The following is a 20,332-nucleotide window of genomic DNA, read 5'->3' on the forward strand; positions in this document are numbered from 1 at the left end:
ACAAGATAATGAAGGCTCAAGGTTACTTTTATCCTGATTAATTGTAAAACCTGAGGAAGATAGTAGTTTGGAAGTCATCTCAATATTTGTCAAGCATTGTTGATAAGAATTACCCAATAAAAACCAATTATCTAAGTATAAGGTAAATAAAAAATCGCCAGTTTTTAAAAGTCTAGTAATCGGCTTCATTAATTTAATAAACATGTAAGGTGCGGTAGCTAAACTAAGAGGCAAAACATTAAATTGATATAATTTATTGTCAGAAATAAATCGGATATATTTTTTAGATTCATTATGAATGTTTATTAAAAAATAAGCGTCTTTAAGATCTAATGTTGCCATATAGAAATCTTTTGATATTAATTTTAATGCAGTTCGTAAATCTTCTAATTCTTCGTAAATAAATATTATTCGTATATGATCCGTTTGGATAAATTTATTTAATCTTTTGAGATTCAATACGAGCCTCATTTTGCCATTAAGTTTTTGTATTATATTAAAAATATTAGATATAAACTGCCCTTATAAGGTATACACTCTGAAACAGCGTCAATTTGTAGAAGATTATTAATTGCATCAATATATTGATATTTTTCTGAATCTGTATGATTCTTGATAAACAGGTGACGAAAAAATTATTTTGTAACCCTTAATCCATGAAAGGATCAAGTGAACATTTGTGATAATAGACCATTGATCATAAAAGTGTGTTAAACGACCTGCATACTTAACTGGAATATACGTATCTAGTAACGACGTACGTAGTAACGACGACGTAGATGTTGTGTCGGAGGAGGTGGCGACGGCGGCTGCGGTGGTGGTGGAACCCACGACGTCGCTATGTGCCCAGCCGGCTGCGTTGGGAGAATCAAGGGTCGTGCTGCGGCAGGCTGACGGAATCTCGCTCCCATGCCCGGCTGCTTGCGTGCCGGTGCTGGAGCTCTCCGGTTTAAAGGCCTTGAAGGAAGAATGTCGGTTCTTCTTGGCAGGTTTTTGGTACCATCAGAAACCACCTTTAGGTCTATGTCTGATTTATTAACAGCTTCGGTCGATTTTATTGTTTCAGCCAATTTATAGCCAAATAAGAAGGTATCAACTTTTGTGTTTGTAAGATATTCCTTCATATCCTTCTTTAAAGCACTTAGAATGAAGTGTCGTCTAGTCACGGAGTCGCTATGCTGTATGTCACACATTAGACGGCTGAGATCCATAAGTTTTTGTAAGTTCTTTATCTTTTTGATTACAATTAAGCTATGTTGAAATAGCTTGACCTAAACAAGATATGGCTGAAGCCATTGGTTTCTTTTTTATCTCAATACCTTTATCACGCGTAGTAGCTAGTTCTGGAAGCTCTGCTTTTTATCTCGGGATTTATTGTGGGAGCACTACAAGTAAACAGTTAGCTGGTAGTGGGTATTTATTTACTAATTATTTTTTAAGCTCTTTACTAATTCCTTCTTGGGCGATGTGTTGAAATCGCAATGGCATTTCTTTATGGACATCGCTACCATAATTATTAGTACACGTTGGATCGACTCCAAGAATTTCTAAAGTCTCAGTATCTAGCTACTGAGGCTCCATATTTGACGGGCCTGGACAGTTTTGACCAGCGTCTTGATCCGTAATCGGATTATTTTTTACTACAGACTCCCTACCGTCTGGATACGTTAACGCATCGTGAATCACATCTACATCGTCTGATGGAAGGTTTACAGTCTCTGGTTCTAGTATCTCTTCCTCAGGAGGATCTATTAACCAGTCTACTGATTCCGCTATTAATTGAGGCGTCTCTGACATATGCATCGTATAATATATAAATATATGATGTGTATATGCATAAATTTATGCAATTGTATAAAAAAGTATAGTATGTGTCGAGTTCGTCCTGATAACGGCTCTGGGTACATACTAACATTGTTAACGTGGATACGTTAAAACCTAATATTTTTTGTCTCCAATAAGTATTATTGTTTATACAATACACCCCTATAATAAAATATTCTCTATAACTGAAATCAAAAGTAACGACTTCTCTTTTATATATATATATTGCCAATAATTTATTTAAAAATATTTTATTAAAAATGAAATTCTATATTTATATTTGTTATATCCTTTTATGGGTGTTATTTGAAAATGCGATAACGAAAGTTATCGAAACACGGCTGTTGTGTACAATTCCCGCTGAATTGCACGTCAACCATTTCGTTGAATGCGGTGATATAGCCCATATGACTATCTCGATTGCATTCTTCTGGAGACAAAAATTACTTTTGTGTATAGATATAGTTTTGAAAATAAATACCTGGTCTACAACGACACTATGTAATGTTGAATGTTGGGTCGTTGAGATCACTACTATTCCTTTTTTGGCATCTTTTTTTTTTTTTTTTTTTAATAGCACGACAACGCGATGTATTATGTGCGGAGCGGTGAAGCACTAAATTGCGAATGAACAGGAAATGAAATGAACGGGCTAAGTAGACTATGTACCTACCGGGGAATAAAAAGAAAAAGGAAAAAGGGGGAATCCCTCTCTCAACAATAGTGCAGGGGCGGTGTCACTTGTGCGTTACTACATGTTGTTTATATTCTACAAATAATAATCTCGAGGACGAAGCGCGAAGTATAATTAAAATAATACTGGTCCTTGTACATTGCACTCGGAGGCAACCTTATCCAACGCTTACTCACTCACCAAAATGTGTAAAAAAACCAAAGTGTTATAATTACATGCGTGCAGTTAGTGCATTCTTCGATGGTTCGGGCTGCTCTTGGTGTTATAGTTAAAATAGATTACTGATTTATGGTTATTGTGTAGTTTAAACGAGGCTCAGTGTTCATTATTTTGTGTTGTAAATAATTCTGCCAATAAATCTAGTCATAAACAGAACAATTTTCTAGGAATCATCGATGCCTAACTTGGGCACATTTCGCACATTTCGCAGAAAGTATAGTAAGTAGACATAATTTTCCGCCTCTAACATCAAGTTTTATGACATTTGTTTATATATATGTATATATATATATATATATATATATATATATATATATATATATATATATAATATTAAATAATATATTAAATATTTTTTTCTGTCTCTTAATAACCTTAATCATACTAAGTATTATTAACTATAATTTTATATTTTAATTTATAATAGTATTAGTAATTAAAAAAAATCCCAATCAGTCATCCAGACCTTCTCAAGTGATGCACAAAATTGCACAAGTAGTGAACAATCAACATATATATATATATATATATATATATATATATATATATATATATATATATATATATATATATATATATATATATTATATAAATATATAATTCTTGTACGAGGCAATTGTTGTACATATTTTTGTTGTATTTTGTCAAGAGAGAGACTGGCTGAAAACCCGCGGTGAAAACCCCAGTTGTACACATTGCACTGGGACACTCTCAGCATCAGCTGAGCCAGTTCCTTTTATGAGAGTCCTTCTTATATATGTATTTTCTGTTGTAATTGTGTTTTTCTGACAATAAATATTTTCAATTCTATTGTTTTAAACAAAAGTAACTCCGTTCATTCATCCGTTATTGTTAGTTACCTAAATATAGCTGTAATAGAGACTTTGCGTGTACTGGCGCGATTTTATACTGATTTATTGCAAGGAAATAGGTTCGAACGATATAAAATGTATGCAAATACAATCATTATTGTTCATATTGTATTTGTTTTATTTGCCGACGATAATATTTGCATGATCATAGACATTTATTTATATTTTATTTTATGTTTATTTAATTATATTTTATTTGCATACCACATGCTCACCGGGTGGGATATAGTAGTATTTTTTTAAGTACAGAGGAATAATACCTGAGTCCTCAGGAATGGCAACGCATGGGGGGTATCATGGGCGAAACAGTACACTCTGATATGTCCATGGTGCTGCTCTGTCTATAGGTGACTGTTACCACTTTCCATCAGGAGGGCCGTCAGCTTGTTTGCCTTTCTAAGTTGCATAAAAAAATAAAAATAATACTCTCCATTCGATCCGGTGGTCCCTATGGAAACCAGAGCTATTAATTCCTGGCAAATTCGCCGCTAAGAGACGACTTTATTTTCGCTTACCATCTTTCACCGACAACTCATCAATGTAAACCATTATTACTTAAAAATTTCATCGGTAATTGACCTCTTTTGCTGGGAAAATATCTTCAGACATCAGCTTTGAAGCCTAACCATGGACTTGGTTAGCTATATTATAAATAAACAAAATTTACTCCCAACGAAGTCAAGAATAGATAATATTTAGTTTCTGATTTTAGAGCCGCGTCTGTATAGACTGTGTTACATCGATACAATACATATTATAAAATGTATAGAAATGGGGCATAGTAACAATTTGTGTACTTTTAACCTTTAAATAAAATAAATGTACGATTTACATCAAACGGTCCGCATTGAAACGCGTGCTTGGACGGCTTTAGTCCACATCCGTCGACTGCTAACCGCGTTCGGTTGAAAAAGAATGAAAATCTGCTCCAGGAATTCCCACTCATTCAGCCGACTTCGACATGTCATGGAATGCAGCTGTTGCCGACAGCATTCCGCGGAATGCGCGCACATCTGACGGGTCCTCTAAGTGTCGTACAAATATAAAATAAACATTACTGAAAAAGTAATTTCCTTCAACACATTGTAAAATGCGCTCTAATGCGCAACGTTTGGTGTAAATCGTACATTATAATCTACTTGTCTCTAAAATGTAGCGGCCTCGGCCTCAGCACTGACCTGTAAGTTTGTTGGACGCCTCGGATGGGTTTAATGTCTGTTTCAGACTTGTTGAGGCAGTTTATTACTGCGTACCTACCTCATGTTTAGTGTTGGACACTTGTAACAGTTCGCGAACTTTTGGTACTTTTGATATGGGTAGTGTCTAATTCTATATACAATTGTACAAAGTATTAGGTTTTATTATGAAAATCAAACTGAGTATTCATTTTTTTAATATGTAGTTAAATAACAATAATTAATGTCTACATATTATTTATATATTAATATCTGTATATAAAGGTATTTACATAAATGTAGTTGCCTAGATAGAACTTATTTATAATTATATTTATATCATTATAGTTAGGTATCATCATCATCACCATCATCATATCTGCTGTTAACTGTCCACTGTGTCCACTGCTGAACATAGGCCTCCCCATAAGGAGGCTTTTGCCCACGTTTGGCAGGGGAGTTGGCAATTGCATTTAAAACTTTGATGATACATATTTTGAGAGGGATGCTGCTGCATCCTTCGATCATATAATTCTCTTAGTCGTCTCTTATGCTACTCACAGGAAAGTAAGGGATGGCCCATTCTATGCCGTGAACATACCATATTCCTATGTAGTATCCAATTTAAGTAATTTAGACATAATATTATATTTTGTTTACTTCCATTTATGTCTTGAATTTTTAATAATAAATTTACATAAAACCGATTACAAATTTGACAGCATCTATACACAACACGGAGAAAATTCTTAAATTAAAAAAAAAAATTAAAATCAACTCACAATTGAGGTGATGAACGTCTCTTAAATTTTATATAAAAAAAAATCGTACGAATTAAAAACAATCTTCATTTAGAAATAGAATTTATCCTTAATTGAATAATAACTTCTATTTTTTTTTTTCTATTATTAATTCAGTCTAATCGCTCCAAATCATCATTATACCTCGGATCTCTTCCATTATCCATAGATAATAAAATTCTATAATTGTGTATCCTTTTTCTTGTTCTCACACACCCGTTCCACAGCACAATGGGCTAGTGTTGTGCGTTCCGGAAAACTGAATCGTCCGTAACGGTAGGGAATTGCGATGGTCACAGACGGACAACTCTTCCGCTGAGGAAATGCGCATTGCTCGAGCTAATTTAATTTTTTTACTCTCGTTGATATCTTAATTTGTCTTTTATATTGTATACAATCTGAAAGCAAACCGCAAGCTCTTTTGTACTAGTAAAACTTCACATTTCCCAAAAAAAAAAATAATAATTGGAATAAATAATTAAGCCTTACTAATTATCTACAAATATGACTTTGTTGTCTAGAAAAACTGAAAATTTGTAAAAGAAAAAAGTACGGAAAAATATTCAATGAACATATATCGTATATATGATATTAATTCATCCATATTAGATTGCTTAACAATAAGACCGACTTTTGTACTACACTATACTTATTGAAAATTCTTCAACAAATCCTGTAATATTGGTGCAATAAATTTATTTTTTTATTCTTTATTGTACACAAAGAATTACAAACATATAATATATATTAAATAAAAAAAAAAATAAACAGGCGAGCTTCACTCTATAAGAGTTCTCTTCCAGCAAACCCTGTGTGGAAAGGAGCATTAATTACTAGCGGGCAGTGTGCGTACAATAATAGGAGGAAACAGTGTAGTTGTTTCTATTAAGAAATAATAAATATGTTGACATATATACAAAGTAACTCATATAATTAAAATCAAAATACATACATATCTGTATACAATAATACATATAAAGTGTTAAATAAATAAGTAATGAATAAATAAAAAAGTATTTATTAGTAAATATATACCTACAATTAATAATTATTTACAAATATGGAATGATATTCGGTTAAAAATCTACCTATGATTAGATACAGTTTATAGTGCAATAAAACAAAAAAAAAACTCCACGATGTGAAAACATGATAAAAATAATGCTGGTACCAAATATGGGTATCTTTTGTGGCTAAAAGTGTTTTTATTAAACATTAACTGTAATTTATGACTTCCTACGTCATCAATACACATTTCCACTAGTAATCGATAGCCAATCGATACTGTAATATTATCTTAGATTAATTTAATCGATTACGTAGACATTAGCAGCGCCAAGGGCCACTCGCGGTGTGTCCGTGTTTCGTTTGATGACTTCATTGTGTCGATTATTATTTTCCATAAAAAATCCCTCCATAATGGACGGTGCGAGCGAGATCTCGCGGGTGGTCTATGTAATTACGTAGGGCCATTACGATTTCACTATACCTGTCTCTGTCACACGTTTCACATTTGTTAACGTGTACGATTTGAAATTTCGTTTCATATATTTTTTTATATGGATGACATTACTTAGTTCATAATTATAATAGATTAAAAATATATATTTTAAAACTGGATAATGTGGGTATTTGTGTATAGATTTTTTTTTAAATCAACACAACCATTTGACGGTGCTTTGAGTAATAATAAACAAATAACTTATTATTCAAGTAATTAATTGAATAACAATAATTTTAAAAACTTTTACATTACGTATTTATAATAACAATATATTAAAAGATATAGTAAAATTTTATAGGTTTTTTTTATAAGTAAGTTCCAAAAGGAGAAAGTTTTTAATTCGCCTGAACTCTTTTATGGTTATGGTAAGCACTCGATTGCGTTGCCTTTTTAACCGACTTCAAAGAAAGAGGAGGTTCTCGATTTGATTGTTTTTCTTTTATGTTTATTACCTCATAATTCTGCCATTTACAAATTGGTTTGAAAATTTCTCTTCTATCTGAAAACATATACTTTCAAATTGATTCTATATAGTATTTAGTAAAATCGATTGAGTAGTTTAGTTTTTAAATAAAAAAAAAAATATGTTGCCATAATTGAAGTTTTTTTTATAAAACGAATTATGGTCGTTCTTTTTGCAATGGCCTGTCCATAACTTTTAAACAGCCCTATGAATTGTCAAAAAATTTCTCAAATTCAATTTAAAATTTCCTACTTGACCGTGTAACACAATTTTATCGAGAACCTTCTTTCCGAAATTATTTTCGTAATATTTTTTTACTATGCGGTGTAAGAACAGACAATTTTCTTATAATCTACCTACCTGGTAGATTATATATATCTATCTATACAGTTGATTGTTGAATCATTGCCTACTAGCTTTTTACACGTTACTACGTACACTTCGTTTTCAGAATTGTTAAGACCACTTTTAGATGGTGTATCGGAATCAAATATACACCAGTTTTTAAGTTACATTATCAAGAACACAACAGTGAAAACCGCATTCAATTTGGTTTAGTACTTTTTGCGTGATGTCTAAACATATAGACAGGCAAACGAAATTTCTAAAAGTATTTGTTTTGGCTACTATTGCTCCTAAGCATCTTACAATACCTGTGAGCGAATCGACGAGCGATGTTTCCATACTTATATGCTGGTATGGAAACACGGTGTTTTTAGAAAGATAATATATTTATATATAAAAAAAAAATAATCAAAGCAAATCAAGAGAGCAAAAAAGCGAACGAAACAAAAACTAAACTGACACAGACTTCAAATTATAAACAAAAACTTATTTTTAATAAAATTAAAAAGGATACTAAAAAGGTGCGTCGTGTATTAAATAAATAATCTTTCCTTCCTTTTCTTAAATATTTTCCATGTCCATGTGGTGTCGACATAGAATAGACTAACCCCTTCTTTCCCGTGTGTGTCGTAAGAGGCGATTAAGTGAGAACGAGGGATGGGCAGTAGCGTCTCTCTTAAAACATCATCGAAGCCTAATTACAGTTGCCTATTCATCTACCAAGCTTGAGAACTACTGGCAAAACCTTCAAAGGAGAGGCTTATGTTCAGCAGGTAATAGTTAAAGGCTGATATGATGGTATAATGATTTTCCATGTACAGACATCGTTCAATTAATATTTTATTATATTAATAAGATTGAATAGTGTGTTTAGTCTGGCTAGAAGTGTGATGAATGATGTAAAGTTGAGATAGAGCGTGCGCAAATGTATCTATTTGTGTTTCAGTATCTATGCTGCGTAGATACTTGTTTGTTATAGAAAAAGTCTAGGTGCAAAAGTCAAGCTTACGTCATATTGAAGGGGAGGTCACGTGATCCATGCCTACCCCATAATTGTACCCCAGAACCAGGAGAGAAGCTTTCAGCTAAAGGCAAAGGCATATCTGAGAGTACATATGCACTGTTTTTAAAGAGTCAAGCTCCCTCTATAAATAATCTAAAGTACGTCAATAGGTAACTGTTACCTATAGACACGAACAGTAGAATATATACTGTGACACCCATTGTATCCGTTGTTGTCATAGACTGAATGCGACTTAGAACATTGGCGACAGTATGTTGCCACGCATGGCAGGCAGATTGGCAACCGCAGTTTGGCTTTTGGTGATGTTTTAAGAGAGATGCTGTTGCCCATCCCTCGACTATAAGCTCCCTTAGTCGCCACTTCCGATACCCACGGGAAAGGAAATGGTGGCCTATTCTATGCCAAGACCTACATCTACACAGATCATCATCATACCAGCAATTAACTATCCATTGCTGAACATAGACTTCCTTCATGAAGGAGGATTTTACCAGTAGTTGCCACGCTTGGCAGACGGGTTAGCAACCGCAGTTAGGTTTTTGGTGATGTTTTAAGACGCTGCCGATCCCTCAACAACTACTGGCAAAGCCCCTCGTAGGGGAAGCCTATGTTCACTAGTGGACAGTTAGAGAAAGACTTTGTACAAAAGTCGATTGCTTGGGTACCTCTGTCCCATTCGTGTTTCTACCGTGAAGCAGTAGTATTTGCATGGCTGTGTTTCGGTTTGAAGGGTGGGATATGGCGTGAATTTACAGGATACAGAGGAATAACACCTGAGTCCTCAGGAATAGCAACGCATGAGGGGTATCATGGGCGAAACAGTATACTCTGTTATACCCATGGTACTGTTCATGTGTATAGGCAACGGTTACCACTTTCCATCAGGTGGACCGTCAGCTTGTTTGCCATTCTAAGTTGTATAAAAAAAAACTGATACCATACATATATATTGGTATTTAATTTTAAAACTACTATAATAAATCTTCATACGTACTTATACACAAATATATGTATTTATATATATAGCAACAGCTAAAGTTTTTACCCGGTCTTTCCAGCCGAAATTGCATTCAAAACTAGGCAGTACCTACACCATAGCTTGCACTGTGAATAACTGTTTACCATTCGGTGTAGCCGGCAAACCACACCATGATTCGTGTCCCTTGTAATTTTGTATCCAATCTGTTCGCAGGTGGTCGGCCGGTGGAACCCTGTAATCATTGTTTTCACAAATAAATACAATTTAACGGGCCATTCCTTTTGACCATTAAATCAAATATACTTCATTTGTGTGCGGTTACTATGGAACGTCTTAATTTTTTTTAATGTTTTTTTTTTAATGGGTGAAGATGGAATAGTAACCCCGCCTGCGCTATTGGTATACGCTGACGAATCACTAGTGCATTGTGACAGGTGTAGATGAAGGCAGATCAGTTGGTCCATAGTGATAAATTGAACAAGAATTAACCACAAATGATGTCGACCTGATCTGATGACAATCGCTTCCCCCTTTTTTAATGTTTTTTTTTTTATGGTTGTTAATGGTATAGTAACCCCGCCTGCGCTAACGGAATACGCTGGCGGAACACCAGTGAAGAGTGATAGATGAGAATGAAAACAGGTCAGTTAGCCCATCATGATGAATTCATCAGGAATTAACTATGATAGTTTCCAGAGAGAATCGCGAGGAGGTCGACCTGGTTGGGTATATTGCTAGCAATGGGATTCTCAGTCTCTATTACTAACAATCCCTTTCCCTTCAACCTTTTTTTGTTTGAATATAGAATACTATCCCTGCATTACTGATTCAAGCTGGCAAGGTACCTTAGTGAGGATTTATAAGTAAGGTTGAACTAAGGTCAGTGGGTCCATCGTGACGAATTCACCACGATGACTTCAGTATGACCATAAGGAAGTCGATCTGCTAAATTACTTGCAATAATCGCCGTCACTAATCTCTTCCCTCCAATTAATTTGTTATTTAGATAGTTATGGACCGTACTTAAGACCGAAGGTATCTTTAGTTTATGGTATGAATATTAATGTACCATAGACAAATATACGAGTACCTCCAAGTTAGAATTATCTTTTATTTGAATTAATTTATAGGACCTTGAACAATTTTTTTACCACTAAATACGAGTATATTTTAATAGATAGATAGACACTATTTATTGTTTTCTCCAAAAGATTTAATGTTGTTTATTTAATTATCAAAACATTCATTTATGTGGATATTTATTTATAAGAGATTTTGCATTTAAACATCGTTTGACGAACTAATTTTAAAAACGGCAGAGTTGTTTGAGGGAAGAAACCTTAGTTTAGTCTTTTGTGTTCAAAATTCGCAAGGAACAAAGGATACCATAGTATTGTTCGTACTTCGTATAGGCGAAGGGGGACAATGGATCGTTATTAATGGGCACTAGTAGCCCCATTGCTAGCAATGAGAGATAGAAATCGATCCCCATGCGGTTCCCTTTGAAAACCATCGTGGTTAATGTACATAAATTTGGCACGTTAGATGAATTAAGACGATAGTTACTACTTTCCATCAGGTACTTTCCGTCAGCTTGTTTCCCATGCTAAGTGATAAATAAAAACTTTAAGACAAAATTATTAGATTATACTAATAATTTCAAATTTCTTTATTAAAATTATATAAAAAGAGAACAAAAGGTTATTTATTGTCTTGTCACTATTTCGAATCTAACGAACAACCGTTCCCGTGTTCCCTTTCAACACGAATAATTTAATTATTTCTCTCATTAACACACAGTACCTGCCTTTTCTTTATATTTCACTCTATTGTAAAACGTCGACAAAAGTTGCAAAGTCTAAAATTGCTTGACTCTTCCCCTAAAAACAGTCCCAATATTTCGCCAGAACAGAATAGGTACAATTAATTGTGTCGCTTAATAATTATTTTGAAATAACAAATCGTTTATTCGACTACACAAAGCCCCTTTGCGAATCTGCGCAGTTCTTTATAATCTGTTTGAATGTTAAGTTGGCGCCAATCTCGCACCGGAGGGCTCTTGAGGGGCGCGCGAAAATATTAACGCTCAGCGCCTCGAGAAGTACCATGAAATGAAATTATTACCCCACTTGCATTGGACGATAAGGGGGCGATTCATTCGTACTATAGAGTTCGTAGTATGGAATGAATCATTTTTATATTAAGCTCAGAAACTACTATTTTTAAACTACTTCCTAGGTCGCGTACAATGCGGTTTTAGAGATGTTTTCTACCACGAACACTCAGGTTATGAAATGACCTCCCTACCGAGGTTTTTTCAAGAAACTACAGCGTGAAGTTCTTCAAAAGGAAGTAAAGAGGTTTCTTCAGGGTCGGCAACGCGCGTATAATACCCCTGGTATTACAGGCGTCTATAGGTTATGATAACCGCTTAACATCAGGCCGTATGATTGTTTGCCACCACAGTGGTATAAAAAAAAACTTTTTATTATACCACACGTTACTTAAAAAGCTTAACTCTTAACGCTAATTAGTACTTGAAATATTTATCAAGTGCGTAAAATTCGAGATATGTTATTACGAGTAACACGTGTACGCGATCTGTCGTCGAAATGACAAACATATCGACACGTTGTGTGATCAGTTCATCGCGTCTTGACAAAATCGAGTGCAATTGATGGGCCAACGACGGACATCGACGTCTCGAAATGTTAGGCACACGTCTAAACTATCTGTCCGTCTGTCTGTCCAACTGCGCACTTTATGAGTGAAAATGGAATGATAACCCCGTCCGCATGAGAAATGATACGCGAGGATATGAATAGGTCAGTTAGCCCATCACGACGAAATCAAGGATTAATCACGGTGCTTTCTAGGAGGAACCACGTGGAGGGTTTTTTTTTACCACTGAGGTGGCAAACAAGCATTCGATCCACCTGATGGTAAGTGGTTACCGTAGCCTATGAACACCTGCAATACCAGAGGTATTAAACGTGCGTTGCCAACCCTGAAGAAACCTCTTTACCCCCCTTTTGAAGAAGCTGATAGTGTATATTGCTACCATTAAGGTCGTTATACCCCATTACTCACAAACGTTTTAATTGAATACTTTACAACACAATCCCAGTTAACCACAACTGAGAATAAACATTAATTTAAATTTGTTTTAAAACAATGTAATTACTCATTCAAGGAAAACGATTCTGTTAAATAAAATTTAATTTTATAAATGGTGCAATAAAGTGTAAAATAAGATAAAAATAAATATACTGTAATATATTTTAGTGAATTAACTGTTATCTTGAGGAAATTCTAAAGTCCAAGTAAAAGTTTAACCATAGAGTATTTAACAAAATTGATATTTAGTGATAATAATAAACCATAAACATAAATGTGTTGGGTTAGCTTCATTTTTCACATTTAATTAAATAATTAATTTAATATTTTTTATTAATTAAAAATTAAATGATTGTCAAATTTTGTAGATAATCATGTAACAAATAAATTAGTGATAATAATTAAAGATTTTTTCCCCACAGAAAAAAAACAACTTTAAACTAAACAAAACCAGTTATTTTATTCTAAAAACTAAACTACTGACTCGATTTTAATAAAATTTCTGACACCAATGTGTAACTATACACTTTGAGATAAAAAAATGATTTTCTAAATCAGTTTAGAATTAATTGACTGAATTAATGGATGACAGATACAAAAAAAAATTCAACCGAACTGGGAACCTTCTTTTTAAATTCGATTGAAAACTGATTTAATGACAATAATAAGTGGTGATCTTCAACTTAAAAGCCATTAAATTTTGATTCTTTAAACTTTTCTACATGAATGTAATTTTAATGGCAAACAAGCTGACGGCCCACCTGATGAAAAGTGGTAACCGTCGCCTATAGACATGAGCAGTATCATGGACATAACAGAGTATACTGTTTCGCCCATCATACCCCCGCCCCCCATGTGTTGCCATTCCTGAGGACTCAGGTGTTATTCCTCTGGACCCTGTAAATTCACGCTATATCCCACCCTTTAAACCGAAACACAGCCATGCAAACACAACTGCTTTACGTTTGAAACACGAATGGAACAGAGATACCCAAGCAAACGACTTTACAATACGAGTAAATTTTACATGTGATCGCATGTTGTACGTTTAATACCCAAAGAATGTGTATAATCGAGACGAAGCTTGTTCAAACAACCGTCCGGGGAAGAGGTGTGTTTATTTGTCTTACATCAACCGAGATTAAAGCGGACTGAATTATGTTTTAAGAATAGCCGCGACATGGCTGTACAAAAATATTTCTCTTCTATACAAGTGCAGTATAATTATTAGAACTCGCCATCAACAGGGAATTCACTCTCATATCTTACAGCCTAAATGGTCGCGTACAAGGCCGTTTCAGAAATGTTTTCTCCTACGATCACTCAGGTTATGGAATGAGCTCCCTACTGAAGTTTTCCCAAGAGACTACAGCATGGGGTTCTTCAAGGAGGGGGGGGGGGGGGGGGGTTAGGGTCGGCAATGCGCGCATAATACCCCTGATATTGCAGGCGTTCGTAGACTACGGTAGCGACTTACCATCAAGTGGGCCGTATGCTTGTTTGCCACCTCAGTGGTATAAAAAAAAATAGAATCTACATACATTTTAGAAATAAATCTAATAAGATGTGTCAAGGCACATCATCATCATCGTATCAGCCTTTGACTGACCACTGCTAAACATAAGCCTCCCCTTGGGGAGTTTTGCCAGTAGTTGCCATGCTTAGCAGACGGATTGGCAATCGCAGTTAGGCTTTGGAGATGTTTTAAGCGCGACATTGCTGCCCATCCCTCGCCCACCCTTAATCGCCTCTTACTACACCTACGGGAAAGGAAAGGGTAGCTTATTCTATGCCGGGACCACACGAAATAACAGGTGTAAAGGCATAGTAACGCTATATAACCTTAGAGAAGACAAATCCTTTTTCTATGCAACATAGAATGACAAACAAACTGACGGCCCACCTGATGGAAAGTAGTAACCGTCGCCTATAAACATGAGCAGTACCCTGGACATAACAATTTATACTGTCTCGCCATGATACCCTTCAAGCGTTGCCATTCCTGAGGACTAAGGTGTTATGCCTCTGTATCCTGTAATTTCATTGCCATATCCCACTCTTCAAACCGAAACACAGGCATGCCAACACAACTGCTTTACGCTAAAAACCCGAATAGGACAGAGATACCCAATCAAACGACTTTTCTACAAAGGTTCCCTCTGATATTTAAATAGAAACAAAAAAAAAAATTAAGACCACCCGGAAGAAATAGATATCCCGCATAAAAATATTTTACTTCAGTTAAAACCGTTAACGATTCGAGATTAACGCGCGTCGCATTGTTATGCCCTCAGTAGTCATTTGTAGAAAGGTTCAAATGTTCGATTTTATCACTAATTAAAGCCTGCTTGTTCACCAACCCCATTTGAGAATCACGTGGGAGCAGATGTGTGTAACACCAAAAAACCGGAGTTGAATACGTTTTGCTCGAACATCAGCTATGTTTCATCATATCGGGAGGAAAGGGATTGTTAGTTATGGGTTCTAACGGTACCATTACTAGCAGTATACCTTATTCGACCTCCACGCGGTTCCCCCTGGAAACCATTGTGATTAAGTCTTATTAAATTCGACACAATGGACCGACTGATCTTTCATCCTCACCTAACATCCCTCATTGGTACCCCACCAGTGTATACCGATAGCGCAGGTGGGGTTACCATACCATTTTCACCCATAAAACAAAAAAAAAACGTTTAATCATATCAGCCTTTAATTGTCCACTGCAGAACGTAAGCCTCCCCCTTGGGGGGTTTTATTTTATTTGATTTCATTTATTTGGCGCACATAACAGAAGTTTACAAATACAAACTTAAACTATAACATGCAAGTACATTAATGTATTGATCAGATAAACTTGCCACCACATGTACACACAGTTTTGTCAGTAATTGCCACATTTAGCAGGCGGATTGGCAACCGCAGTCAGAGGGACGCTGCTGCCCATCCCTCGCCCACCCTTAGTCGACTTTTACGACATACACGGGAAAGGAATGAGTGGCCTATTCTATTCGGGGACCACACGGCCACACCATCGCCTACGTTTAAAGCTATTGTATCTCACTTACGCTCGAAATGAATAATCAATCCTAATCCAAAATTTCCTATCTGCGATTGATGTATCAATCCATTTTTGAGATAAGCGTCTTAATAATCAATCTGTTGATTGAAACTGTAAACTTTCAAAACAATCCATCGACGGGAGGACGCTTTACAGATTAAAAAATTATAATATTAAAATGACACTGCAAAGTGATAATATCAAACCGTCTTACGAATTAATAATATGCATTTCCCGTACTAAATGCTGGCAGTAAACATAAATATAAAGATGCAATGAGTCAAGTTAAAGCCAGTGTCAATAGACACGTCGCCCCTAGTTTAGCGTTGTTCCTTCTTAACATTTGCTTCGTGTTATAAGCGACTGGCGTGGCTGAAAGCAATAAATAAACGCTTACGCTTATACAAGAGTCTTAAAACTAAATGTGAGATCTAATTGTTGAAATTGAATAATTCAGTCATAAAACCCAGTTCAGTTTTGAAAAGAGTCTATTGACGGCTTCTGGAATGCAAAATTTGAAAAATAAGATTGGTAATGGCGTCGTAGCTAACAATTTAATTCCTTTATTGGACGACCAGACAGAAGTTCGGTCAGAAAGACATAAAATATTTTTTATGCAACTTAGAATGACAAACAAGCTGACGCTCCACCTGATTGAATGTCGTAACCGTCGCCTACACACAGTATGAACAGTACCATGGAAATGACAGAGTATACTGTGCGCGCATTATATCCTTTATGCGTTGTCATTCCAATATCTAATAACAGTATTTAGTTTTACGGCAGAATTACTGCAGAATTACTGCAGAATTGAACAGCGTCAAAGACTTTTATATAAGCATTTAACATTCGCTTCTCATAATTCTTACTTAATGAGTAGGGATTCGTACCTTTAAATAAAGGATACTTCATTTTTAAATTTTGTTTTGTTTTATTATCTACTTCAAAGTATTGTTATAACTATTAAAATGTTACTATTAATACTAATTAAAATTCAAAGTGGACTTTTTTAATGAACTTGCCACAGCTACGTCTTAACATTTGTACCACAATATTAATTTTAGGTAGACGGATATAAGAATTACAAAAGTATAATTTATATCGCTGTGACATAATGGCTAAAATTGTTTGACACCTCATATGGGATGTAAATCAGCAATCTAAGTTGATCCTGTCTCAGCGGTAGGAAGCACGATTGGAACTATGGAATTGAAATTCAATGAGTTATTTGTTTGTTTAGGCATTGTTGTTACTTATTGAAGTATGGGTATACACTATACAACGATGATTTAACAATAAACAACTTTATCTGTTATAAGTTAAGGTTGAAACTTAATAGGCTTATTTTATACTGTTAATAAATATATGAAATAAATACTTAAAGTTGAAATTTTCAAAAATCCTTTCTTAAGCGATGCCCATGTTATTAAATAAACTATGTTTCAAATGTCAGTTTTATTAGACTTAGTAGTTTGGGGCATTCGTTGATAGTTAGATAGACAGATAAACGATTATATATATATAGATATAGATAAATATACATATCTATTTTTGTATCGAAGTTTAATGATATCTACAGATAAGTATTTTTTTTATTTATTCATTTATTACATCGAAATACAATAATGAACTTTAAGATGTATTTCTTTATTTCTAAAATTCATTGCGAAGCTATGTAAGTACTATTATATATTCTGTGGCGCAACTGCCATCCCTCTATGAAGCCAGTAATGCAATAAAGCGAGTCCTATGGATGTTTAAACTCATTTGTGTCCCACTCGTCTACGACCCTCCAGAGGGTGCATGTCCTCCCGCCCTTCACCTTCGATCTGTCTGCTTCAGATAGGTTATATTTATTTGGCATGTGCTTAGTCTTGAATTTTTCTTTATTGTAGATATTTGATTTTGATTTGCAACCAGTGCTACACACGTCTCTCAATTTAAATTATGTCCGACCGCAGGTATCCTTAATCTATGGTTCTCAATTTGAATTATCTTTTTTTTTAATATTTGCAAATGGCTATTATGCCACTAACAAACAGGAAACGCATTGTTAAAAAAAAAAACTTTTAAGCTACGTAAGAATGCAAATAAAATAAAGAATTCATTCGCCTTTCTATGCTATGCTAATATTTCGAACTTTTTTATGCCGGCTGAAGAAACCCAGTGACCCGGAGGTCGTCGCCTCCGGAGTAGAAGCCGGGGTAGTGGGGTACACCCCGAGGCCTCTACCTCGCCCGCCCACACATCATCCGGCGGGCAAGAGATGTCCATGTTGTTGTTCGAACTTTTTTATGGACAAATTCGTATGGCATAATGAAAACTTAAATATTTAGTTAATATTTATAGATTTTTTTATATTATTACTAATGTATGAGTTTAGCTACTTAGAAAGTAATAAAAGTTACCCATTTACACAAAAAAATTATGTCATTTGCGAAGTAAAAATCTTAAAATTGCATAATAATTTTCGCTATATAAAATATGAATATTGCAGTGTGGTGTTATCGTGTTTTTGCAAATATAGAAAAAAAAAGTGATAAAAATTCAATTTATCGTGCACCTGTCATGCACCGATAAACCTTTTTATGTTGAAATTACACAATAGCACAACCTTATATGTACTGTAGGTATCAAATTTATTTTTACATCCATATTTAGCATTCGCAGGTAATTACACTTTTTTTTTAATGGATGGTAATGGAATGGTAACCTTGCCTGCGCTAACGGTATACGCTGGGGGGAAAGGGATTGTTAGTAATGAAGACTGAGAATCCCATTGCTAGCAATATACCCAACCAGGTCGACCTCCTCGCGGTTCCCCCTGGAAACTATCATGATTAATTCCAGATAAATTCACTATGATGGGCTAACAGGCCTGTTTTCATCCTCATCGATCACCCTTCACTGGTGCCCCGCCAGCGTATCCCATTAGCGCAGGCGGGGTTACCATTCCTTTTTCACCCAATAAAAAAAAAGGTATACGCTGGCGAAGTACTAGTGAGGGACAATAGGTAAGAACGATGTCTTTTCATTAAGTCAGGTCAGTTAGCCCATGTGATGAATACACCTGGAATTCAGCGCGTAGGCGTCACGGGGCCGGAGGGGGGGGGGAGAAGGGATTCTTAGTAATGGGGATTAGTAGCCCTATTGCTAGCAATATACCCTGTCAGGTCGACCTCCTCGTGGTTCCCACTGGAAATCATCGTGATTGATATATTGTTAGATTCGTCACGATGAGCTAACTGAGCTGCTTCATTCTCACCTATTATCTCTTACTGGTGCCCCGCCGGTGTATACCGATAGCGCGGGTGGGGTTACCATTTCATTATCACCCATTAAAAATTAAAACAATGAGACTGGTCCGCATTACGAACTCTCTACTCAACTGTTGTTGATATAGATTGGCTTGAAAAGATTGCTCTCAGCAATAAGACCGCCTTACCATACTTATACAACTGTATTGTTACATTTATTGTCTTGCTTATTCTCTATATTGTATAATGTAAATAAAGTATACTTATTCATTCATTCATTTTTAAACAGAAATGCAAAACATCCATAAAAAAAAATTAGGCCACGGTTACCACTTTCCATCAGGTGGGCCGTCAGCTTGTTAGCCATTCATAACATAACTTTGTATAAAATGTTATCGTAAAAAAATCTAAATGACAGTGAAATCTTTATCAAAATCTGTTGCGTGTTTTAAAAGAAGTAAACAAAGAAACAGACTCGAACAGTATTTTTTTTTTTTTTTATTTTACGTTTTATTTTAAAACTTAGAAAAGATTTTTATATTTTTTGTTTGGATGACAATGAAATATTTAATAAAGAAACACCAACTACGTTGACCGTTTATGCTGGCTACATCATGCACGTGGCTAAGTTAGTTGGCATATCGTGACGAATACATAAGGAATTAGATAACAAATTACGCAGAAATGCCTTTTTAATATTTATTTTATATAACATAAATAGATTTTTATTTTTATTTATTTTTTTATTTCACAAAAATTCTCATCTTCCCTCTTAAGGAGAGGAGATGACAAGTAACCCCCGGCCCGGGCCCCAGGGAGAGAAACCAGCTTACAATGCGGACAGAATCTAAGAGCATCGCTTTCTGCACCTTTCCCGGGAGTGAGCCGCCTCGGAATCCCAACCGTCTGAGATGTTGTTCCAGACCAGACATTTTTATTATTTAAATATATATTGTATTTAACATCTCCCTTTTTATGGGGGTAAATGTTCAACCATG

The 20,332-nt window shown here is 35.1% G+C and overlaps 2 protein-coding genes and 1 long non-coding RNA gene across 4 annotated transcripts in view; 1 reads left to right on the plus strand and 2 right to left on the minus strand.

Moving 5' to 3' along the window:
* Nucleotides 1-20,332, plus strand: part of LOC113523072 (uncharacterized) — a 126,981-nt gene that overhangs the window by 58,552 nt on the left and 48,097 nt on the right. The gene's annotated exons all lie outside the window — the stretch shown is intronic.
* Nucleotides 319-2,237, minus strand: LOC128201285 (uncharacterized). Its single transcript, XM_052897789.1, has one exon. It carries the CDS (start codon nt 1,209-1,211, stop codon nt 747-749), a length of 465 nt encoding a protein of 154 aa, XP_052753749.1. The 5' UTR covers nt 1,212-2,237; the 3' UTR covers nt 319-746.
* LOC128201286 (uncharacterized) lies at nt 5,039-18,647 on the minus strand. The gene is made up of 3 exons (XR_008253154.1): nt 18,486-18,647; nt 9,966-10,131; nt 5,039-5,982 (listed from the first exon to the last, which is right to left on the minus strand). It is a non-coding gene; the product is annotated as an uncharacterized LOC128201286 (long non-coding RNA).

The sequence above is a fragment of the Galleria mellonella genome, unplaced genomic scaffold, assembly GCF_026898425.1.
Source record: "Galleria mellonella isolate WM207_F2 unplaced genomic scaffold, CSIRO_AGI_GalMel_v1 utg38, whole genome shotgun sequence".
Taxonomy (NCBI): domain Eukaryota; kingdom Metazoa; phylum Arthropoda; class Insecta; order Lepidoptera; family Pyralidae; genus Galleria; species Galleria mellonella.